This window comes from Pygoscelis adeliae, unplaced genomic scaffold (assembly GCF_000699105.1).
Source record: "Pygoscelis adeliae isolate BGI_AS28 unplaced genomic scaffold, ASM69910v1 Scaffold126, whole genome shotgun sequence".
Lineage (NCBI taxonomy): Eukaryota > Metazoa > Chordata > Aves > Sphenisciformes > Spheniscidae > Pygoscelis > Pygoscelis adeliae.
Window position 1 is genome coordinate 556,406 of NW_008824896.1, and position 23,168 is coordinate 579,573.

The 23,168-nt window shown below is 40.9% G+C and overlaps 1 protein-coding gene across 1 annotated transcript in view; it reads left to right on the forward strand.

The window, feature by feature from the left end:
* Positions 1-5,905: 5,905 nt before the first annotated feature.
* The window catches only part of SMG7 (SMG7 nonsense mediated mRNA decay factor), a 47,077-nt gene continuing 29,814 nt past the window's right edge, over positions 5,906-23,168 (forward strand). The window contains 5 exon segments of the mRNA XM_009324634.1: positions 5,906-5,974; positions 6,349-6,500; positions 20,454-20,485; positions 21,777-21,894; positions 22,860-22,992. Coding sequence (XP_009322909.1) covers positions 6,472-6,500; positions 20,454-20,485; positions 21,777-21,894; positions 22,860-22,992 — 312 coding nt within the window. The 5' untranslated portion in view covers positions 5,906-5,974; positions 6,349-6,471.

Consider the following 23,168-nt stretch of genomic DNA (forward strand, 5'->3'; position numbering starts at 1 on the left):
TCCTTGCTTGCAAGCAAGTGGGCAGTAATCACCTATTTCTCCTGGCTTTGTTCCTCCAACACCGTAGCTCATCCTGGGCCTTTATCACTTTTTTCCTGACTGCTTTGTTTGTATTGTGCCTAATACAACGGGACTGAAGCATCTGGGCACTAATGTATTACAAGTAATGACTCCTGTCTTTGTCACCGAGAACCTTATCTCCTCAAAAAAAACCCTCAAAACCAACAACCCAAAACCAGGACAATCCCCCTCCCAAACTTTTCAAGCATTTTGTAGTCACTAATCTTCACCTTCTCCCTCTAAAGAACATTTGGGTTTGTTCCTCTGTGTAGAAGGTAAGCTTGGGGATGGTTTCCTTAAAAGCTGTGAAATGCTTTTTACATCCACAGAGTGTATATTTAAACTGTTTTATTTGCATAGGGCAGAAATTGAGCTGCGGATTACTGCAGCCCAAGCTCATAAAGAGAACTAGGAAGAGAGCCTCAAACTCTCAGAGCCAGTTCTGTTAGTCCTTTGCCTTAAGGAGGAGGGCATCCTCCTTCTTGCTGTAGCATTACAAGCTCAACCCGAGTGTAGTGATGAAGGAATAAATAGACAAAAGTATAATGATATGAAAGGGCAGTTTAACAAAACATTGTGCCAAGTGAAGATGTGGAGCAATTCGTCTCTGCTAGTCTTCGTCATCTTAAAACTAAGGAGGGACAGAAACGTTTTTGTGAGAAATCTTTCTCTGTATTTGAAGTTTAGACAGAAGGGAGCTGAATTTCTAAGGTGACCACGTACTGGTTGAATAACTGGTGAAATAATGACTCTGCAAGAATCAAGACGCTGAAAAAATGAGCAGGGAAGTAAGGACTTTTAGCTGGACTGCCTTAACTCCTCCACTACTAGTCTCTCGCTTTCTGTATAAATGTATATGAATCAACTGTTTTAAAATGCTGTCCTTAAAAGATTGTACCCCTTCAGTCAAAGTGCAAGAACTGAGAAACACCTGAGACTCCTGTAGGAGTCTTCCAGAAGAAACAAAGAAGGTCAGACTTCATGTACCAAGTCTTTCAAGAGTTTCAGGAGAGCCTGTTTTTAAGTCATCTTCATATATTGTAAGATAGCGTTGGGGTTTTTGCTATCCTAGTCTTATCCTTTTCAAGGTCATCTTTCAAGAGTACTGGAGTGTTTTCTGTCCCATCTAGTTTCCTAGATACTTCTCTTGGGTCATTGTTTGAGTCACTTCTCAAAAGATTTGCATTGTATCTGGTCACGTGAGTAGACCTTTCAGAAGGTTCTTCCAAAGAGCTCTTGGGGGAAAAAGAGGCACAGTTCACATCTCTGTTCAGGTGAACGTGTTCGTCTCATCTGGCTAAAAATTTGTACCCATACCATTTGTGCTGCTTTGGGAATCTACAAGAACCCCCCATATATCAAATTAATTATCTTACAGTAAACATTTCATGTATCCAGCTAGGTACAGAAGTCACTTTTAAGCAAAATATCACTGCTGATAGGATTTCTAACATAATATACCACAGAAACTTCCGAGTGCATCCTTTTTATAAGACATTATCGAGCTTTAGTCCACATTTGTTCACTTCAAGGAAATTATCTTCATTGTGAACTTTATATGTTAATGTTCAAAACATAGTTAACTAGGATTCAAATGTTTAGCAGTTTGACTGAGATATGACTGTCTCAATTGCATTTCACAAAGATGTGAACTCTAGTTACTAGTTAAATGTGACATTACCCTGATAAATTGTGGCTTTTAGTGCTCTGTAAACATAGAATAAAAAGTGCTTGAATTACAGGGCTTGAACGCCGCTTAGAAATTCTAGTGCTGACAAACCAGTAGGTAGTTTCCTGTAGTCTTATGATGAGGCTATAACCAACTTCATTAAAGGTTTCACTGCTTTAATAATTTAAATTGTGGCTCTCTTTTCAAAGACTCATCAGTAGCTCCATTAACATTTGCATCTGCCGTGTCTCTTCATGGTTGCTCCTTTGCTGTCTGCCAGTCCGTGACGCACCTCTTGCAGTGTTTCTTCATTGTTAATGGAGGAGGGTAGAGCGGAGGTAATTTAGTGTTGCAATCTTTGCATGTGAGCATGTTCTGGTACTGATTCCTGATCAAGATGATGCAGACTTGATGTTTGTCAGTGCTGGAAACGCACAAACCAGAATACTGTTTGAAACCTAGAATGAATCTCAACAGGACAGGCAGGGTAAATTATTTAATTATCTTGAGGGTATATGGAGGAAGAAGTTAGTAAATGTAAGTACAGTGTTAACAGAAAAACTTGTCATGCATGCCTGTGGCATGCTGCCTGGAGTTCACAGGATCACAAGGTAACTTGGGCTGGAGGGGGGACCTCAGGAGGTCCCTATCCAACCTCCTGCTCAAAGCAGGGGCAGCTCTGGGGTCAGACCAGGTTGCTCAGGGTTTGATCCACTCAGGTCTTGAAAACCGCCAAGGATGGAGACAGCTCAGCCTTTTGGGGCAGCCTGTGCTACTCCTTGACTGTCCTCGTGGTGGAAAAGATTTTCTTTACATCTAGTCTGAACCTCTCATATTTTAACTTAATGCCCATTGTCTGTCATCCTCCCTTCACATGCTGTTGTGGAGAGCCTGGCTTGATCTTCTCAATCCCCTCCCCACAGGCATGCGGCTGCTGTAGGTGCCCCAAAGCCTTCCCTGCCCCAGGCTGACCAAGCCCTGCTCCTGCGGCCTCTCCTTCAGCACTGAATGCAAGTGCTTCAGCCCCAACTGCCCTGGGGGGCCCCTGCTGACCTCACTCCAGTTGAGCCGCATCTTTCTTGATTTGTCTTGATATCTGAACAAGACCAGTCAGTCTTGGAAAGTATTCCCTCCAGCTTTTTTATGTTCTGAAATGATTAATGCTACTTTCATACATTGTTTACTCTTGAATTTTAAACAGGGGAGGAGTAGTGGAAGGATCAAATACTGGGTTGGCCTTTCAGGAGGCACTTCTTAGCACAGTGTTTTCTTTGGGGGAACATAAAGGGAAAATGTTCCTCCTTTTCTCTCTTTTTTTCTTCCATACAACATGTTTCTAGCATTTAATAACTGGAATTGCTGCCAATATTTAGTATGAACAACACTTCTTATGCCTCTTCAAGTGTGAGGGTAATGATTTAAAAAAGCAAATAAGATTGATGATGATTACTGCTTACTACAAGCTTTTTGTGGTGACCTATGAAGTAAAAAGAATTACAATAAAAAAAGTGTTAAGCAATTCCTCTCTGAGCTTTCTGCTGAAGGGAATTCATCTTGCTGAGAGCCCCAAGACACGCACCATACCCCTTGGGTCTCTGGGCAGGTTTCCACCAACTCCAGCTGCTGCAGCGTGGTATCTGGGTCAGCCAGGCAGTGGTAGCCCAGCAGCTCTTACTTGCTCCCTTCCTTCTGTCATGGGGATTTGGATTATTGAGCATCCTCCTGCTACCCAGGGACAACTTGTGCTAAAGTCACAAGTTGGCTGGATGTGCTATCGTGACTCTGATACTTTTTTTTCAAGCCTAGATTCCTAAGGAAACAAGGCTTGTGTGAATATACTGCTTATCACTTTTTTCTCCTCTTTCTCAAATGGCTTTAACAAATTTTAGCAGTCGTAGTTCTATAGAGGGATAGAAGTTTTGAAATCGATTGTTGCCATTGACTTTATGAAAGTTAGCTGGTTAGAAGAGTGATCCAAATGAGTGTGCCTGTTGAGAGAGAAGCAGGCAGAGCTCAACTGGTGTGAATCAGCACATGCAGAGCTTCACATCAGCTGTGGCATGTGCTTTTCTGTGCATGGTGTTTGAGTTTGCTCCTCTGTACGAAGTTAATAGTGAGGATTTGAATGCATGTGCAGTTTAGCAGGTGGTGGGCACATTTTTCTGCTGGAGGGACTGGCAGGAAGGTGACTATGTATGAATGTGTGCTGGCGGGAAGAGGGCTGCAATAATCGGAGAACTTGACCCTACTTGCTTAGTACTTGGCAAAAGCTTGGCCATATAGACAAAGGATGTGTTTTAAACTTGAACTGCTCCTGACAGAGGTTTCTCTCTCTTCCTCTCACCCTCAGCCCTGATTTGATGGTGTAAGTTTATGGACAGGTCTTCAGTGAACTGGACTGGGGAACTATGCTAGGTTAAAACTGCTTTTGTTTTGTTTTTTTACCCACAGAGTTTAGCCTGAGATGGTTTCCTGATCCATTCATTGTGTTACCACACAAGTGCTGGCAAAAGGGGTGAGGTTGTGTGCAACAAGAATGAGACACTAGTAGTAAGGATAGGGTGGGACTGCTTCTTCTAGTGATAGCGCTCATTATCATTAAAGTGCTCACTGGCCCATAACATTAGTAAATAACGCCCCATTTCCTAGAATATAGCTGTAGCTATATATAGAATATATATCTTTATGTACTATATATATAGAATGTAACTGGTATCACTGCCACAAATAGTACCCCTGTTTTCAGTCTGGGCTGAGAGTCTCCCCTTATTTTTCTTGTTGCAGAACACAGCTTATTGTGGATGCTGTTACTGTGCTTTGTGCTGTGCTTGAGGTTATTTGCAAAACAGTGTTCCAGTGACCTAGAAGTGCAGGTTAGTGTAAGTAAAGTTACAGCTGTATTTATTTATTTATTTTTGATGCCAGGGATGATTCCTGTAGCAACTAGTTCTTGTTCTAACCTGCATATTCCTAAGTAGTTTGATCTTTATTGACAAGGAGAAGGTTCTGTTGTGGCAGTGAAACCAGGTGATGCTTATCTGCAGTTTTGATGGGGCACTTAAGCTGCACCAAAGCATTTTGAGAAGGCTGCCACCTTCCCTGAATATAGGGGTTTGGAGGTTTTTTCCCGTTTTGTTTTTTTTAATTTCAGTGCATAGTAGGAGGATATATCTGCTTGGTGAATGCTTAGCTATTTTATTGAAGTACTCAGTATAAAGTATACCATGATATTCAAGCTACTCGTAAAATCTTTCTTCTGTCCTAAGAGTGCATCTTCCATATAGCAGTTTCATGACAAGTAACCCTAGCCTGCTCCAGTGAGATGTTTTTTGCCTCCAAATAAGCTGATCTGGGCACTGATCACTTACTTTTACCTCAAGCAACTTAAAAGCTTTATTTAAATCAATCTATATGGAATGTGAAGCTGCCCTTCTTTTCAGTTTGCCATGTTGGCTATTGGACACGTTTTCAGAAGTCTTGGTGCTTCCCACTTGAGAAGAAAAGGCTGGCTGCAGTCACTGCTCAGGATCACTTGGGTTGATGGGAGAAGACAGTGAGTGACTTGATGGATAGATGCTTTGGCATCTTCCCTGCCCTGCTCAGCCAGCAAAAATCAGTATGGAAGAGGAGTAATTGCAGTTCAAGTGCATGGTGGCTGGGGAGGGAGGAGAGGATAGTTTGCTATAGTGTCTGATTTTGTTGGATGAGGAGCTGCTGGGGGTTGTAGAGTTTTAAGGGTCCGTCATCACTGCCGTTGGATCTTCACAATAGCAGCAGAGATCTACTAGTAGGAGCAGACTCCTCAGAGTAAGGAATGGTGGAAGAGCAGTTAGGGAATGCAGCTATAATGTGTACTGAGTTTACGTGGGAGGACATTAGTTACTGCTTTTGTTACTTTGAACTTGAGGCTTGTCCTCATCTCACTTGAAAACTGCACAGCTGCTGTCAAGCAGGAAGGGAGTAAAACCACAGATTTGTTTCCTTAAAATCATTAGCAGAATTGCATACTCTGGTCCTGCACTTCTTAATGTATTACTAGGGAGGTCATAGATTTCAGTGGTGTTTGGTAAAACATGTTTTCCTGTGCTCAGGGAGGGGTATGGCATCTTAACTCTTATTTCTCCGTCTTACTGCAGTGAAAAGAACAGAGGGCTAACTTAATGTTTATTGTGGAGTGACATGAGGAATCATGGAGCTGACTCATGGGCTGTAGTTTCTCACTATTTCATCCAGGAGGGAGGGCAGGTGGGTTTTTTGTATGTGCCTCTTGAGCACTCGTGTTGTTGCATGCAGTATCTTGTTGAATGTAGCTTTACAGTTGTACTGGTTTCATCACCAGCTTCCACTTGTGCAGCAGTGCTCCAAGTCCTGCATTTAGGCCACGTTTCTAGACTTGTCTGGCCACTGCTTTCCTTCCCATTTATTGTAAGCTTGGGAACTTCCTAGACAACAAAATGAGGGGGGAAATGGCTTAAGCAGTATTCTGATATGGTATATCTCAATTCCTCTGAGTTAAATCAGCAGCTACCTGTTCAGATCAATGTAATGCTGTGAGTTGGGGTGGAATAAGAGCTTTCTGAGTAACATTAGGCCTGCTTTCTCTTCTTTCTGTATTCCAGTAGGACTTTTCTCGGATTATTCACACTGGCTTCTGCACTCAAGGGATTATCATAAGGAACCAGAAGGCTGAGGAGTCTCTTGGGATTGTTACACAGCCGTGGGCGACAGACTGAATTTCACTGATGGGACTCAAATCAGAGATACCCTTGAGGTACTTAGGAGTCCTGGTAGAGTTAATTTTCCTCTTCCACCTTTAGGGAAAAGAAATGTTATTTTTCTGAAAGTACTTATGATGTCTCTAATACATCAGCAGTCTATTTCTCATATTGTCTATGGTGTTGAAAGTATCCTCTAGTGCTCAGCCCTACTGAACAGTTTTCTGCTTCGTCTAATGTTGGTATGTGTAAGCTGATTTTTATTTTATTTTCTCCCCCTGACCTCTGAAGTGTTGTCTGTTATGAGTCTGCGGGCCCCACTTGTCACATGGCTGAATTATCTCAGAGCTGCTCTCTAGCTGTTAGGAACTGAGAAATTAATTCTGAATGTGTTTCCAGTGAAAACTTTAAGGTTGATTCTACCAAGTGAACGTGGGGAAAATTTCTTGGATTACTTTAAAGAACCTTAGGCAGAGATTAGACTTTTTGTTTGGACGCAGTTAAACAGACCTTTTGGGCATCAAGAGTCTTTATTCAAGACTTACTTTGGTGTTTCTTGGTGCCTTGATGTAATGAGGCCTTGATAGTTGTTCCTATTTGATGAGGCTACAGCAAAGGGCAGTTTGTTTGGAGCCAGCCTGTTCTAGGGCCCCCTGGACTCCCCAGTGGTCTGTGCTACATTATTTATCACAGTTTGACTTCCCTACAAGTGTTGTCAGGAATAGAAATAAATGAATTTTTGATAAATCCGTTGGGAAGACCATTTTTCCCCCTTTGTTTTGTGATAATCCTATAAATTCTGCTACTGTACTTTCTGTTGCAATGAAAGTCTGGTATTTGCTTTGCCATGTCCTGTCTTGGTCTCACCATGATTTGAAGAAAGCACGTGGATATTGCTATGTGTCAAACAGCTGTGACTGTGTGATAATCTTTTTTTAAATCAGGGTTTCCTGTAACCAGCAAGGAACCTTTGACAGACTCCAGCTTCAGTTCCTTCTGCAGTCAGTACTAGTTTTGGCAGTGCCTCTGAGCATTCACACTCGTAATTTGAGGTACACTTGAGCCATTAAGAGGGCTCTTTAGGGTAGTTTTTCCAGACTAGCCTAATAATAACTAAAAATAGAAATGCTAATCATTTGTACCTATGAAGAGGGGGGGAAAGAAGGATGGGACAAGACTTGCCTGTTGAATAGATGCTAGTTGTCTGTCTTGAAGTAGTGTAAATACTTGTTGAGGACAATGCCGTGACAAAACTTCTAAGTGTAGAGGCTTGATCTAGCCAGCTATTCCCCAGAAAAGCCAGCCTACTAGTGGGTCTGTTTTTTGTGAATGGCAATAAGAATAGTGTCCAAAGGATTTAAGCCACATTTTTTAATACTAAAGAAAAACCCCAAACCACCAAGAGTGTGTAAAAACATGAAAACTGTAGCAGCTCTTAGAGCTCCAACATCCAGCTGCAGTTACTAGTAAAATAGAGGAAATGTTATTTCAGTATGAAGAAAAAGGTGAGATTTCTATATGGATTAATGATTATAAATTAAATTATTAAAAGATGCAGAGCAAACTTGCAATAAAAATATAGAAGGGGTTTCAGTTTGTCTTAATACCATCAATATGCACAAAGTTGAACACATATGTGAAATCTTTAGCTAGAACAGAAGTGATAAACTGCCTAATATGCATTGTCAACATTCATTTGAATTAATACAGAAGGCCTTAATTTAGGAGCATGTCACACAGATTATGCTAGGGCATGAACTTCTGTCAGTTTTTCCACCCAGTTTGAATGTACCCATACTGTTTAATTTTAGATATTTATTTTGTTTTTAGGTAAACTGTAGGAGTTACGGGGCTTGGGGCAAAGACAGTTGTAGGGGATTGTGGCTTGCCAGTTGGGCAGTCCAGCTTCAGCTGAAGTATTCATCTTCTCCTGATTTTGGTATCAAAGACTAAAATAACCTCTAAAGCTTGAAACTATCTGGAAGGATATTTCCAGTATCTTTCTAATGAAGCTGTCAAATGCTTGCTGATGCTGCTTGTACAACTACAGACTATTTTGGTAGCTTCCATCATAAATGGCTAGGCATCACTAAAAGAAGTGATGTGTCTACCTGTGACTTTGTTATGTACTCAGAATTTTGAGATCATCTCTCGATCAGGTAAAATTCTGCACACTTTGCATTAAAGATGGTTATAAAATTGTATTTTATATCGTGTAACTGATTCTGTTAATTCCTGAAATAGTTCGTTGAGGACTACAAAACTAGATATGCTGGAGTGTTAAGTGATGCGGCCCAAGAATGTCTTGTCTCTAGGAATGACAGATCAGAAAGACATGAAGACCTTTGGGCCTCTAAGGACTCAGCTGCAAGTTGTTCTATTTGTGTTTGAAAATGCTGTTGAACATACGGTTTTCAGATTTGAGGTTAGAGCAGCGTGATTTACATAGCTTCCATGCTTTATTGTCAAATGCTGAAATACAGTGCCAAAATTATTCTGTTTTAAAATTTGTTTTGAACACGCCGGTATCCTATACAAAACTTTGATGACAAGGTCCAAGCTATTGTGGTTGCAGTGAAATGCCAGGGCTGAGTTGGCTTGTGCAACCTGAGTAATGCACAAGCGTTGAGTTAATAACCGGTAACGGTGAAGTCATATGCTGAATCTTTTCCTGGCATCATCCCTCCTTGCTTAATATGCGGCAAAGATTCAGAAAATGTCTTCTCGGTCTAACCAGGTGAGGACAGTCCCTGCCTCTTCACCACCTTATGAAGGCAGCAGTGGGTTGAACAAGGCTGGTGATGTTTGCTGAGGGATTTGGTGAGAGAAGGGAGCTAGAGTGGGTGAACCCAAGGCATACTGCGATTCTTTTAGGCAAGATGTAGCGCTGTGCCGTTTAGCAAGGGGGCTGGGATAGTCTGCTTTAGGATATGGAGGTGTCTGCCTCTGGAGGATTTCAAAAACAAGTAACACAAATGTTTGTCAGGAGTAACATCAGGGTGAGGGAATGGGCTACATAACCTTTTGAGGTCCTTTCCAGCCTTAAGATTTGATCTTCAGTCTGGATGTGTTAGTCCATTGCTATGGAGCCTGTTCCTCAGCCATTGCAGAAGGTAAAATAAGTGTAATGAACAGGTCTGGTCTGACTGTTGAAAGGGAGACTGCAGTCTGGAAAAAATTCAGGTTTTTGTCTTCTACGGAGTTTATGTTCAGTAAAGATCTGCTAAACCCAAAAAATTTTCCGTACATGATTTGTAAAGCAGATACAGATTTGTAGTTGGCTGAACATTGTGTGAACTTTTCTAGATACAGAACTAGAAAGCACTCTGTCTTAAGGTATTGAAATTTAAATCTGAAATAAAATTATTTTTGTAAAAACATTTAATCCTCAAAAGCAGGATTAACCTTGGAAGTTATAAATTTGCTCAGATGCTTGCTCCTAACCAATTCATTAGTTTTTAAAATGGGAAAGGTAGGTTACTGGTTAACTGTCAGTACCTGAGAGTGCTCTGCAGGGCGATGGCTGCAGTAGCAGCAGTTCCATTTGAAAGCATTTTGGACCTGCTGCAAGCAGAGTTGCAGAGGTCAGCTGGATTTGGCCGAGTGAGTTGCGCCACTTCATCCAGGTTGGTTTTCCTCAGGACCCGTTTGGGTTTGACAGGACTCAAAAGCTTCAGGCTGCAGCTTTCCTAGACGGGTAGTTCTCATAGTAGCGTACCCATGCTGCTTCGCTCCTGAGCTAATAAAATTTGCTAGATCTGAGCTGGTTGGATTGGTCATAGGTTTCTCCTTCAGCTGAACACAGACAAGAGAGTAACTTTTACATATTCCAGGAGTACATGTGTTTCCGTGGTGGACTCTCGGGTTTCGTAGCTGAGAGCCCATCTGGATGAGCCGAGCCGCTCCTGAACTTAGGAGAACCAACAGCAGAGGACTATGGGAGAGTTGTGTGTTGATAAACCAGAAGTTGAATCTGAGGTTCATTAATAAGTTCTCCTTCCCATAGTTCCATGCAGCTCAACCAGGTATCTTTGGTACCTTGTGTCATGTTTATGCTTTTTTGAAATATGTAGTAAATAATGCTGGCTGTGTGGTTTGAGGTGAGAATGTAATGATCAGGCATCCTTTTTTTATTAGAAATTACTGTACGTGATACAGCTGCATTAAACCTGGTGTGATAAAGGATTTTGCCTCTTACTTTTTCTTATTTCGATACTTTTTTTGGGAAAACAATTCTTCAAATATTCTCTAGTTGAAAAGTAAGTATCTTTCAAAACAGCGTTGCCCATGTGTTTCTGATAGAGAATGGGGAGCAGCTAATGAGACTCCTGTAAACTATTGGCAATGATGCACTGAGTATCCATTTAATTATCATAAATGGACGATATAATTCTCTCTGACTGGTGTTCAGCCTTCATGCCATTGCTGTGCTTTCAGAGTGTGGCTTGCATTTAGATTCAAGATGGAGAACTGAAAATAGTTTTGAGGATGCAGCTTGCAATTAGGATCATACTAAGATGTAATCTGAGTGTTACTTGTCATAGCTGTCTAAACCATGCAGTGTTCTTTCACACTGAAAAATCTCTTAATTATGAAAAGCTACTTTAAAACTTCTGGGTATATCACATTTGTGCATAGATATGTTTTGCGTGATGTTTACATAATTGTAAGTTTATAAAATGAATGGGGTTGGGTAAAAACCAGCTTCATATAATTGTTGAATGACTGCAATGAATAATTTAAATATCAATAATTTTGCTTTGGGCCTTATGTCTTTGAAGGTCTTGACTATCTGAGCATACATCTCAGTATTAGTGCTTGGAGAGCACGCGTTCAAAATGCTGAACTCCAGTGTTTTTATCGTAGTTAACTTGCTACAAGCACAGTATGAGGGATTACTCGTGCTTTATTTTTGCCACCTCTGGTGGTGACATCTAATGTATTTGCTCTTTCTCCATCTGCTGCTTAGCAAGGAAGACAGTATCTTGAATTCCCAATAACTGATTCCTCTTCAATGGTCATTACCCCTCCTGTGTCAATGTGAGTTGTTCTCAGTGTTACTGAGCGTAAGGATCAGCGTTTGCCACTGGCTGAGGGGTAATATCAGAGGCAGGGATTGGGAGGAAGGGGGTCCTTGGAAAACACCGAAAATCAGCAAGATATCTCGGTTTTGTATCCCAAGCTATTAGTGGAGGCTAGAGGCATCAGGAAACTGCTAGAGCTAAAGGTCAGGGCTTAGAGGGCTGCAGGTATTGCCTTCTTCATGCAAAGTGGGATGGACTTTCCAGGGGAAATGTATGTCACCTTTGTAACTAGCTCCTAGCTGCAGGCACTGTGCTCTCCAGCTCCACAGGCGGGCAAGAGGGCATATTTTATCCGTGTTGCAAGAGTGTGGCGCTAAATTGGCTGTGTAATTACCAGCCTTTGAATTGAATACTGTACACTTGCCTGGGAGATCTCGTACAATGTCCAGGGAGGGCTGGCATCTGCTGTCTGACCTTAGCTGATCTGGCTTCTGCAAGGCTGACTTAAATGACATAACTTTCTGAAACTGATTTGATGATATCCATCTGAAGCTGATCTCGATGCTCAGATTTCTGCATTTTCCATAATTCTGGACATGGTTTTCATAATGCAAAAGCTGTTAAAAGATGTTAAATAATGTTCACTTATTTTAACATCTATTGTCTGCAGTTTCCAGCCCTTAACACAAGTGAAGACTTTACCAAGTCAGGAACTGTAATATAACAAATGAGTACTGGTGTTACGATATATTTATCACAACTGAAACCTGATATTGTGTGCACTCTAATCAGGGTGGATTTCAAAGAGCAAAAGATAGTAATATTACAAGGGTGTAATTTGTTGGGGTTTTTTGTTTTGATTTTTTTTCAGAAAGTAATTCTGTTGCTTTTCCTTGCTCAGCCTCAAAACCTTGTGGGAATTACCGTGGGAAGTAAGGTAGTTCAGATGCAAACCTCTCACATCCTGCTTAGCACCGTAGTCATAAGAACTAATAACCCTTCCACGTGCCTACCGAAAGTTCCTTATTGTGGTAGCGAGCGAGCAGAGCTTTATGATTTTTCTCTGTATCTTTTTAAGGGACCAGGCTGTCAATGGTTGAGTGGATTGGAAGGCAATCTTGAAGAAGTTTTTGTGCCCTCACACCTTTAAGATTGCTTTAGTTTTGAAAAACTAGCTTGTCCTATGGATGGTATAAAGATTAAGGAGATATACATATAGATTATTCTATCTTAAACCTTTTGCCTTTGACTTGTTCGCAGGTCAACTGCAAAGCTGATGTGTTGTCAGCCAGTGCAGTAAATGTATTACTGTATGGATGCTGATAAGCAGACAGAGTGTTCCATAAGAGTACTTCTTTGTTGACTGTTTGCTATTAGAAACTTTTGTTTAAAGGTATTCCTTAACATATGAAAAGATATCCATGTCTTGAAATGCCACACGTATTAAGTATCCATTCGTTATTTCCTGAACGTGCCTTTTTTATAGTTATTAAATTGTTTTTAATCCTTTGGTAATTTGCTCTTAATTTTTCTATACTGAAAACACTGTCAGGGTTACCTGTGGAGCTACACTGTCAGCTCCTGGAAGGTAAACAGAGTAAGGGTGACTGAAGTTTTTGTGCTTTTCTTTCATGGGCAACATCTGTTCAGGGGTTAGTTTTCTCCCTTATGGCTCCAGTAAAATTCCAGGTAACTAGTAGGTCAAGATGTAAAGTTAAAGAACAGCATAGTCAGTATTTTAAAAATACCTTTACAAACCAGGGACTATGGAAGATGCAGCTGAGCTTTCCTGAGCTAATCTTAACACTGTACATTTATTCCAAGCTATTTTTGTTTGAATTGAAAAATACAGATTGTTGGGTATTTAGTTTGGAGGTTACTCTCCTGACTTGAATTTTAGAACTCTATGGAATAGACACAGGCATATTGCAGATCCTGAATCACTGCCTATGGACTGGATCCCATTTCTGAGGCATTTAACTCATGTTTGCAGCACTGCTCTTCTAACAAGGCTCAGACTCGCTCCTGTGCTTGACGTGAGCTCTAGGCTGTAATGAGAGGGAGAGCAGAGACTTCAGTGGAGACAATTGAACGCTAGAAGCCTGAGCAGAGTAGGAGACTTGTATTTCCCTCCCTGTAGATTAAATCAGAGAGTAAGCACATATAAACTTCCCTTAGGGTAGCTTTTACCTGTTGGGCACATCTTTTTAAAATCTTGAGATAAAGGAACTGACTTCCATGAAATTGGAGGAAAAAAATGAGTTTGAATGAAGCTGACTGTGGAGGGTACTTTTATCCAGGGAGGAGGATTGTCAGTTCTGATCAAACTTGGAAAGAGTTGCTTTTGGTGGTTGCTTTTTGAGGATGATTATTATGACTTGCTTCTAATAGAGCCTGGACTAGGAGAAAGGGAGAAGATGGGATTAAAAAAAATTCTGTGTCCCCATTTCTCATCATCTTTCTCAGCTGAGGTGGGAACAAGAAGGCAATAGAACAGGATGCCCTGTGGAGAGGGTTTGGATTCAGGTGGTGATTGCCTTGCTTTAGCATCTGCTTGCAGAGGTGGTTTTTTTACTTGCACAGTTACACTGATGCTGAATTAATTGTTTGCGTGGCTTTGATCTATGGCTATAATCTGATAAAGCCACTGGTCAAAGAAATTAGCTGTACCCTGACTTCAGCTGCCTGTAACAGGAATAATAAGCTTTAAACTAGTTAGCATGTAAAATTGACAATAAGGTGGTACTGTTGAAGGTGTTTTTTGTTGCCATATTTGTAAAGACTGTCATTTCAGTGTAAGAGGCACATGGAGCATTTAACTCGATGACTCACAGCCTGAAGATCTCTTGCTATGTCAGTAAGAGCTGACATCATCAAAACCTGCCTGCTCCCGAAGCAAGTGATGCCAGCACTTCATGAAAACTATGGTCATTTAAATTAGGTGGCAACACTTGCAAGTTTGGAACATTAAGAACTTGTTCCATAAAGATAAAGCTGCTTAAGAAAAGTTGTTAAACAGTACATATGTGATGCACAAGTGAGTAGGTAAAGTCTGTACACAAATAAATAAAATCTGTATCGGGCTCCCTATACTGCAGCAAAATCCTGACTCCATCCAGTTGCCCTTTCAGGAAAAGATGTGTCAGGCTGTTAACTGGAGAGCTGCAGTCTGAAGCCTGTTATATTCAGGTGATGTTGAATTAATAAGTGAAGGAAATATCAAAGACGAAGTTTATCCACAAGTTCCCTGCTATTGTTATTCAGGTATAAAAATCTAGGTTTGCGCACAATCCTAAGATTCTATAAAGATATTTCTTTGACAGGTGGTAGTTAGAGATACAGTTCCTGTCTACAAAATAGTTCAGGGAAGTCAGAGTTATTTCTATATCTTTCAAAATCCAACCTTTAGCAAAGCGTACCAGCTGTAAAGGATTAGTGTCAAGTGAGTCTCTAAAAACTGTTAATAAAGCTCGGTATTTTAGCAAGTGTTAGTGGTTACTCTTAGGAATGGAACAAAGAATGCTTATTTCCCATAAAACTGTCAACCACTTATATCAGACAGTGATTTTTGCTCAGTGCTGAAGTCCAGATGTGAATGCTGTCTTGGGTACAGTGTTTAGGGGCTTCTGAACAACCCAACTCTCCCCTAAATCTGCTGTAGAATATTCAGTGCCCATGCTGTTAGTGTTTTCTACTGCCTTCCCCTGCTCTGAATCGGCACAAGTGTACTTAAATACAAACAAATAAACAAACAAAAAACCCACTGAGGTATTAAACCATTATAAATTTTTGCTCAAGGTAACTATTATTTTGAGGAAAAATCTAAAATAGTAGTTGCTGGGTGTTGCTTCAGAGTTCCTTCGGAGTGTGAGCCTTGCCGCGTATTGGAATGATTAAAAAATAATAACTTGTTTTAAGTGTGTTCAGTGTATTTGACTTTTTTTACTATGCTAGCATAGAAAATTTACCTTCCCCACCTAAAATCAGGGATTTCCTACATTATTCTATATATGTTCTATTCTATATGTTCTTATTCCCTTTCAGAAGAAGGAAAACTTTCTGGCGGTGCCCTTGATGAGCCTTCGGATCAGTCATCTCCTGCTAAGGCTCGCTAGGTTGCGGGCACTTTTCATTGCGGTACAATTTCTGCACATACCTCCAGGGAACAGAAGTGCAGGAATATAAATTCCTGCTTGGAGTGAAACTACCCTGACCATTTAATATGGTTTTTAGTTTGTAGAGTATTCACAGAAGAAGCAATTGGATTCTGATTGCTTTTATGTGCCCAGCTGCCTGGACTCATTACCCATTTTAGTACTGAAAATCCTCAATTCCTTCTCAGGGGGGTTGTGTTACTGAGATTTGATAAGGGAACTGATACAGCTGCTGATGCTTCAGGGTTGCCAGGGGAAAACCGAGTGGAGTTCCCCTTTGGGCATGGTGGAAAGCGGAGCGTTGTGTTCAGTGGTGTTTTTTTGTGAGGTCAGGGTTTTTCCACATTTTTTGTAGGACTACTTGTGCCATATCAGATCGTGCCTGGCTCATCCTCACTGTGTAAACGAGAGGAGTGTGGTGCAAGTGAAGCTTGACTTTGACCAGTTGGCCTGTCAGAAATAGTGGGTGTTAGCTGGGTAACACAAGACTGCTGCTTTGAAAACTTGGGCTTAATTTTATTTGCTTTTCTGTGCTTGATAATGAAGCTTGTTAGCAAAACTGTGCTTCTGTAGAACTGATATTGCCCTCTTAAAGATGCAGCATGGTGTATGCAGAACTGAAAATTTATTATTATGTATGCTTTGAATTACAACAGAACTGAAGAATATATATTGAAACAGAGATGAGCTGTTTTGGGGGCAACAGTAAAATAGATCCATTTGTTTAGTGATACATGAATGGAGTTTGAAGTCAGGTGGCAATAAGAGGATTCGAAAACTTAATTTATGAAGGTCGACATTTTAGCTTACAAGAGAGAACTGATGGTTCAGAGTATGCATTTAAGTCTTTGGTTTTCCAAGTAGCTGTTACACAAAGGTAGTGATCAGTAGCTCCACATGGCAGCTGGGTGTGCTGTGGGGAGGACTTGGTTTGCAGTAGAGGGGCCTTAGGTTGGTGTTTCAGAAAAAACTTCTGGACTATCACTGAGCAATAGAATAGTTAACCAGGGAGGTTGTATGACCTTTTTTGTAGGATTTTAAGAGCAAATTAAGCAAACTTGTCCTAGAGAGAAACATCCTATATTTGTGGGGTTTCCTTTCTGTAGTGTTTACCAGCTTACGGGGAACAACTTGTTTTCTTTTTCTGTTTAGGGAAAACTTAATCGATCAAGAATGGTTAAAAACTTGAAAATGGAAAAACAAAATGTGTCTGTCTTGTCTTCCTTTGCTAAACCTGGTGGTTCATTACAGGCTAAACGTAGTGTCTGAGCTCCCCTAAGTTACAGCAAAACTGGACTTTACATACTGCCAGGTTCTTAAGAGAATAAAAGTTTCCTTTGCCGTCTGTAGGTACTTAAGTTTTAATATATGTTATGCCTTCAGAACTTCAAAAGAAAGTCCTGACTACTGTCTTTTAAAGTTTTGAAACTTTTCAAGTATTTCAATAAAATGAGAATTCCTTTAGCTGTCAAATTATCTCACTGAATTGAGGGGAAGGCTTTTGTATTTGAGTTTCAAGTTGAACTAAAGCATGGGCTGAATTTATATTTGGTTAGAAAATAATAAAGAATAGCTATCACAATATATCAAGATGATACATCATCTAACAGAGATACTTGAAATACAGTTTTTGAGCTATGGTTTGTCCTTATTTGGCTTTGGACCAACAAACTAGGGTAAACTTGACTTGAAGACTGAACTGCTGAGGCCAGCTGGGCAAGGAGGTACTTGAGAATATTCTTGAAATGATAAGATGTGTAAGCAAGTTGTACCAAGTTTGCTGGCAGGCAACGTATTTTTGCACCAGAATGAGTCATTCTAGTGCAAATTCAATATGAGGCGGTGCAAGAAAATAAATGGATAAAAAGGCTTGTTAAAAGATGCTTGACAATATAAGGAGCCATTTGCACTGTCAGAAATTCTTGCCGTTATCAGTGAACTCCGATTTGTGCCCACTAGGAGTCTCTGAGCACCAGCAAAGGCTCTTCAGTAAAGTCTGTTCAATGCATCTTTTCTCTTGAGATGCTAATATTTTGCCACTGATGCAGAACAAGTTTGATACCCAGGCTGCCCTCTCTTATTCTGGCTTAGCCACGGTAGATGCAGCTGTTTTAAATAAAAGTTGGTTTTAGGTGGAAATGAAAAACAGAGCATGCTAATGTTAGACCTGCTTTACTAGTTCCTTTGGCATCTAGGAAGTATTGAAATAACTTCTATATGTTTTATTAAAAATTATAGTGATAATCCCCTTAGTGTAGCTTGTTGCAAGCTTATAAAATATAAAAGGCAGTTTGCTTTACGGCTAGTGAAGAGATTGGTGCTAAAGGCTCCCATTCTGTAAGCCCATTAGTATTGTCTTCCAAAAAAGGTGTTCTAAAAAAAAAATATCTTTTTGGTAAAAGTTCAGGTCCAGCCATATTGTTAGGGCTATGCATTTACAGAGCATGTCAGCAGTTGCACTGATGTAGGGGTTGAGGCTTTCTTCATCTAAATTCTCCAGGAAACAGCTAGTCAAAACTTTATGAAAAGAAAGCCTTTACAATGGTGCTATTTGTATTTCCCTCTTAAAAGATTAGCACTTAACACAGTGGAAGGTAGTTCTGCACAAGTAATTTTCAGAAGAGCAGTTCTTGGCTTTTAAAGGGCAGAGCCTTTTTGCCTGGAGGAGAATTTTGGACTCGTGTTTGCAGGAGCAGTATTTGTGTCCTGCTCAGACTGAACCTCTTGGTAGGATTCATGGCTTTGGCAATGCAGATTGTGTTCTCAGCTCAAAGAAAAAGTTTGCACAACTGGTAGGTGTTTAAAGTGTGAGCCAAACTGTATTAACTTGGCTGGCCGTTCAAAAAAGAGACACTTCTGCACCTGAGCGAGTCAGCTTTTCCTTCTGAGCAGCGGCATTTCTAACTGCCAAGTCATAGCATCGCAGAATTTGCTCAGCTTTGTGCTTGACTAGACTTGCAGGTCAGCGTTGCAGCACGAAGCTCTCTGAGGCGCAGCACGCAGAGGAGATTGCCATCCTTCGTCGGCTCTTCTTAGCTGTGTAGGGGAAAAGATCTACTGTTTCCCATCCTGCTAGCTGCAGCGATGGGGAGGGCATCACTGAGGCGCCTTTCGTTACCTCCATGTGGACGAGGCAGACGTGTTTCTTGGGCTTTCAGCTTTCTCGTGACATAATATCTAAAATTTTCCTTGCTTGTCTGTCAGTAATAATAATAGGTTATTTCTTCTTCCAATGTAACCTGTTCTTAGGAGTTGAAAAAATGTATTAACGCCTTCTTGAAAGAAATAAACTAAAAAAACCTTATCTTAAATAGATTAAATTTGTGAAGCAGGTGAGTAACGTACAGATTTACTTCTGGCACCAGTTAAGATATTCTTAATTAAAGCCCTTGGAGCATCCCATTGCTTCTTGGGTGGTACACTGTGGTGATTATGGTGAGTTGCTACAGATAATTCTTGAATTTAATAAATAGAAATTTTGTATATTGGTAAGTCTCTTCACATCTTCCTAGTGAAGCACTGGCACTATTATGATATCTTTTTAATCCCCGATGTGGATCTCAAAACCTTCCCTATAATTTGTGGCCAGCAGGTAGAACCCAGAACAACCTGAAAAACTATTTTTACGGTTACCACAACTTCACATTGGCAAGAGAGAGTATATATTGTTGTTTCTGAAGCCTCTTTAGGGATTAGGTGGTGCTTTCTCCTGGCTCTCCATTCTTTCCCAAGCTGGCATCTGACTTTCACGTTAGTCGCAGTGTGACTTCCATCTAGTTTTTTTGCTGAGGGAGGCAGGTGGAAGTGGGTATTTCATATGCTGGGAGGATTCCATGTCTGGTATGGAAAGCTTGCACTCTGCAAATATATATAAACATTTGAGTGTAGCAAAAGGAGAGGGACATGTTTCACCAAAACCCAGCCAAACCAGGCAGCCTTGTGTCCCTTCTGCCTCTGTCTGCCCTGTGTTAATTCTGTGTCGGTCAGATGGACCAGCAGTGCTGCCCCTTGAAGTTTTATGTACCACTGACAGTGCTTAACCATAGCATCTTGATTGCCTGCTCCATCCAGCCATTGATGACCATTCATAAATATTTATTTAATGAGGACTGTGTCCTGGTGTTCCTTTATTTGAGAAACTATTTGCCAGCCTCTACCAGCAGTGGGGATTTGCAGAGGATGTTCAGCAAAGGAGTGGTAGTTGGTCACCTGTGGTTGCCATTCTTTCTGTATGTTCTTGTATGTTTTGTTTTCTTTATTGAAAACCTGATCAAACCATGACTTTAGGGAGGTAGTGCAAGGAAGAGAGGTAGTTGGGGAAGCCATAGTCTTTTTATTGCTTCTCCTTAAGGAAAGCTAGTGCAGCACAGAGGGGCAGGAGGGCTGTAGTAACGTCCTGACAGGCACCGATGGGAGTTTGCTTTGCTCTGTGTTGGCTACTGCATTTCATGTGTGACAACTTAAAGTTAGTATCAAATTCCCAGTTACAGGTAAGCAGATATCACTAATGTTGCAGGACGCTGCTGCCAGGTAAAGCTTAAAATATAGTGTAAGGGTTTTTTAGTTTATATTTTTTCTGAAAGAGACTTAAGCTAAGCAGGGAAAAGTGAATAGCTGACTTTTGTTATGGTATGAATTAGAAGAAATCATACTGTTAAACAGTAGCTCAAATTCATACTGCATGGGGTAAACTGTAGCAGTGTAGGTTGTAGGCAGCCTCTACAAAGCTGGCCCCACTTTCTCTACTCACTGTTGCATGAATGTGCTTTAGCATAATTCAATTATTTTGATCAGTCTGTTTCTAATTTGTTGTTTTATTGCTTTCTTACAGGCAGGCAGAAGTCCTGAAGGCTGATATGACAGGTAATTGCCTTTATTATACAGCTGATCTAGCTGCTAATATTTGATTCCTGTTTTTGTTTTCCTTTTGTGTGTTCCTTATGCTTATTGTTCCTAAGAATTCTCTGGAAAATGTGTGATGTTATGTTAAAGGTTTGTCCTCTGTATATAAATAAATAGCATTTTAACAACTATGCCCCTCTTTCCTGTGCCTAAAATACATGTATTTTTAAAGTTGACTTTGGGTGCTTTAGAACATTTAGAGGTGGAGATCATGCCCTTAGTCCTTTCCCATAGTGTTCTCCCTTTGGGGAAGAGAAAGAGACTGATCTCCAACCTGTCACAGGAACTGCTGTACTTGGGATTAGCAATGGGAAAAGGATCTGGCTGATTTTGAGAAACCCGGGTGACGGAAATGTTGGTCTGAATGCTACCATGTGTGTTATGGAAGTGCAACCTGTAGATGCTATGAAATGCTACAAGCTGTATGTATTTATGGAAAATGGAAATGGTTTATATTAATGTATCACCCACGCAGTACAAGCAGCTTGCATAATGAACCTATTCTCAGCTGTGCTTACCACCTTGGTGTAGTACACATAGCAGGTTGGTGTAGTCCCCGTAGGAACACTGTAACTGCCTGGATCCATCTAACCCAGCAGGAGTGGCTACACCATCAGCAGAATGGTTTCCCTGGGGTGAGGCCCATCCCTTGTGCTCCCGCAGCCCCAGCTCAGGTGATTTTACAAGGCATGGGAAATTGGACTCTGTAACTTGCAATAGCAGGGAGCAGTATTTGCATTCACCCTCAGTGGTGGAAAGCAGATGGCTACCAAAGAGTTAGAAAATGACAAGCATGCAGTAGTACTTGCCCACAGTGTTCTCCTAAATATCAACAGTGTTGGCTCCAGCGGCTGTCCTTTGGATTTCTTTTCTGCTAATTTTTTCAGGCTACTCTGGAAATTTTTCTAAATTCATCCAGTGGCAAGAAGTTCGGCAGCTTAATGACTTATGGAGAATCACCTCCTTCTGTCTGTTTTGTTTTTTCTAACTTGCCACTGCTGACTTTGCTCATGTCTAGTTCTGGTGTTGTAGGAGACTGATCAGTTAACCAGTGATCAGTTAATCCCCAGTCCCTCTGTAGTTCTTGTATTTCACTGTTCTGATGAACCTGTGATAAAAGCGGGTGTTTGGCATTGGATGTCTTACACTGTGCTATGTTCTTTCCTTTGGTAGGTGAGTGAAAAATCAGTTGGAATAACGCTGTAAGTTTGAGTATTACAAAAACTGTTGTGTCTTTGTTTTTGTTGCTCAGATTCGAAGCTGGGTCCAGCAGAAGTCTGGACGTCCAGACAGGCTCTACAGGACTTATATCAGAAAATGCTAGTGACCGATTTGGAATATGCTTTAGATAAAAAAGTGGAGCAGGACCTGTAAGTACCTCAAATTTCTATGTATATATGTAATCTGGGCTGATGTGCAGGAAACCCTGAGACTTCCAGAAAAGCGATTGTATCCTATGAAATGGTTGTCTTATTTCCTTTAAAATGAGAGCTGTGCTGTGGGTGAAACATGAGAATGCACTGCAGAGTCAATGAAGAGCATTCGATAGGTTAGTATTTTACCTCTGGCAATTAGTAGCAGCCACGTCATATAGGCGTGGGTTTTGGTGAGCCAGATGGAAGGGAGAGAGCTAAGAAACATTGGTCTTCTGTGCTGTCAGGGAAGGGCTGAAGTTTGGAGTTTCCAGAAAGGAGGGAATTTGCCTGACACAATCACCTGGAGCTTTGAGCAAGGTCTAACAGGAGACCCTCACTTTAAGCCCTCTGAGGTAGGGCTGGGCAGAGGGAGGAATATCAGGAGAGAACTTTATCAAGGTGCTCATGACATCGGGGGAATCAGGGGAAGATCCTGCTGGGTTTTCTTTATGCCTTGAGTCCATTCCCTGTTATTTAAGATGCAGACATGGGTTGCAATGGGTTTAGCTGAGAAGCATGTGGTTCTTCCAGCACTCTGACGGAAGCAAGATTAGTAGGCTGGCTGAGTTGTGCTGTCCATGCCTCCAAACGCTGTATGATTTTTAACTCAAATTTCTGTACCCCACATCCTGTTTTCAGAAGAGAGCTATGCTGCCTAAAACAAAACAATTACAAGCAAATATTAATGCTGTTGCAGTGTTAGCTATACAATATCAGGCTTGGTTTCTCTAGTTATGAGAGGTGGGGAAAGGTAATTCTTCCGTATTTAACATTATTTATAATCTGAATTTTGTCTGAATTTGAATATACTTCATTTTCATGTCTGATGCTATGTAATTAAACAGTTCTTTCCTGTTGCTTATGCTATCTGCATAAGGCACTTCCAAAGTAAAAAAGGAAAACGCTTCTTTTGTTTTCAGTTGGAATCATGCCTTTAAAAATCAGATCACGTCGCTACAGGGTCAGGCGAAAAATAGAGCAAATCCAAATCGGAGTGAAGTTCAGGCGAACCTCTCTCTGTTCTTAGAGGCAGCTAGTGGCTTCTACACCCAGGTGAGTTGCAAAAAATATGTTGGCTGTGGTATATTTGCATAGTATGGAAGCAAGTGTGCTTCAGCCTTGTACTGCTTACGTGTGGGTCCTTTACAAAGCTTTGGCTGTCAGATCTCCTATGCTGCTCCAGCAACTGCTCATGAGACATGAGCTCTGATGTCATACCATCATGAAGA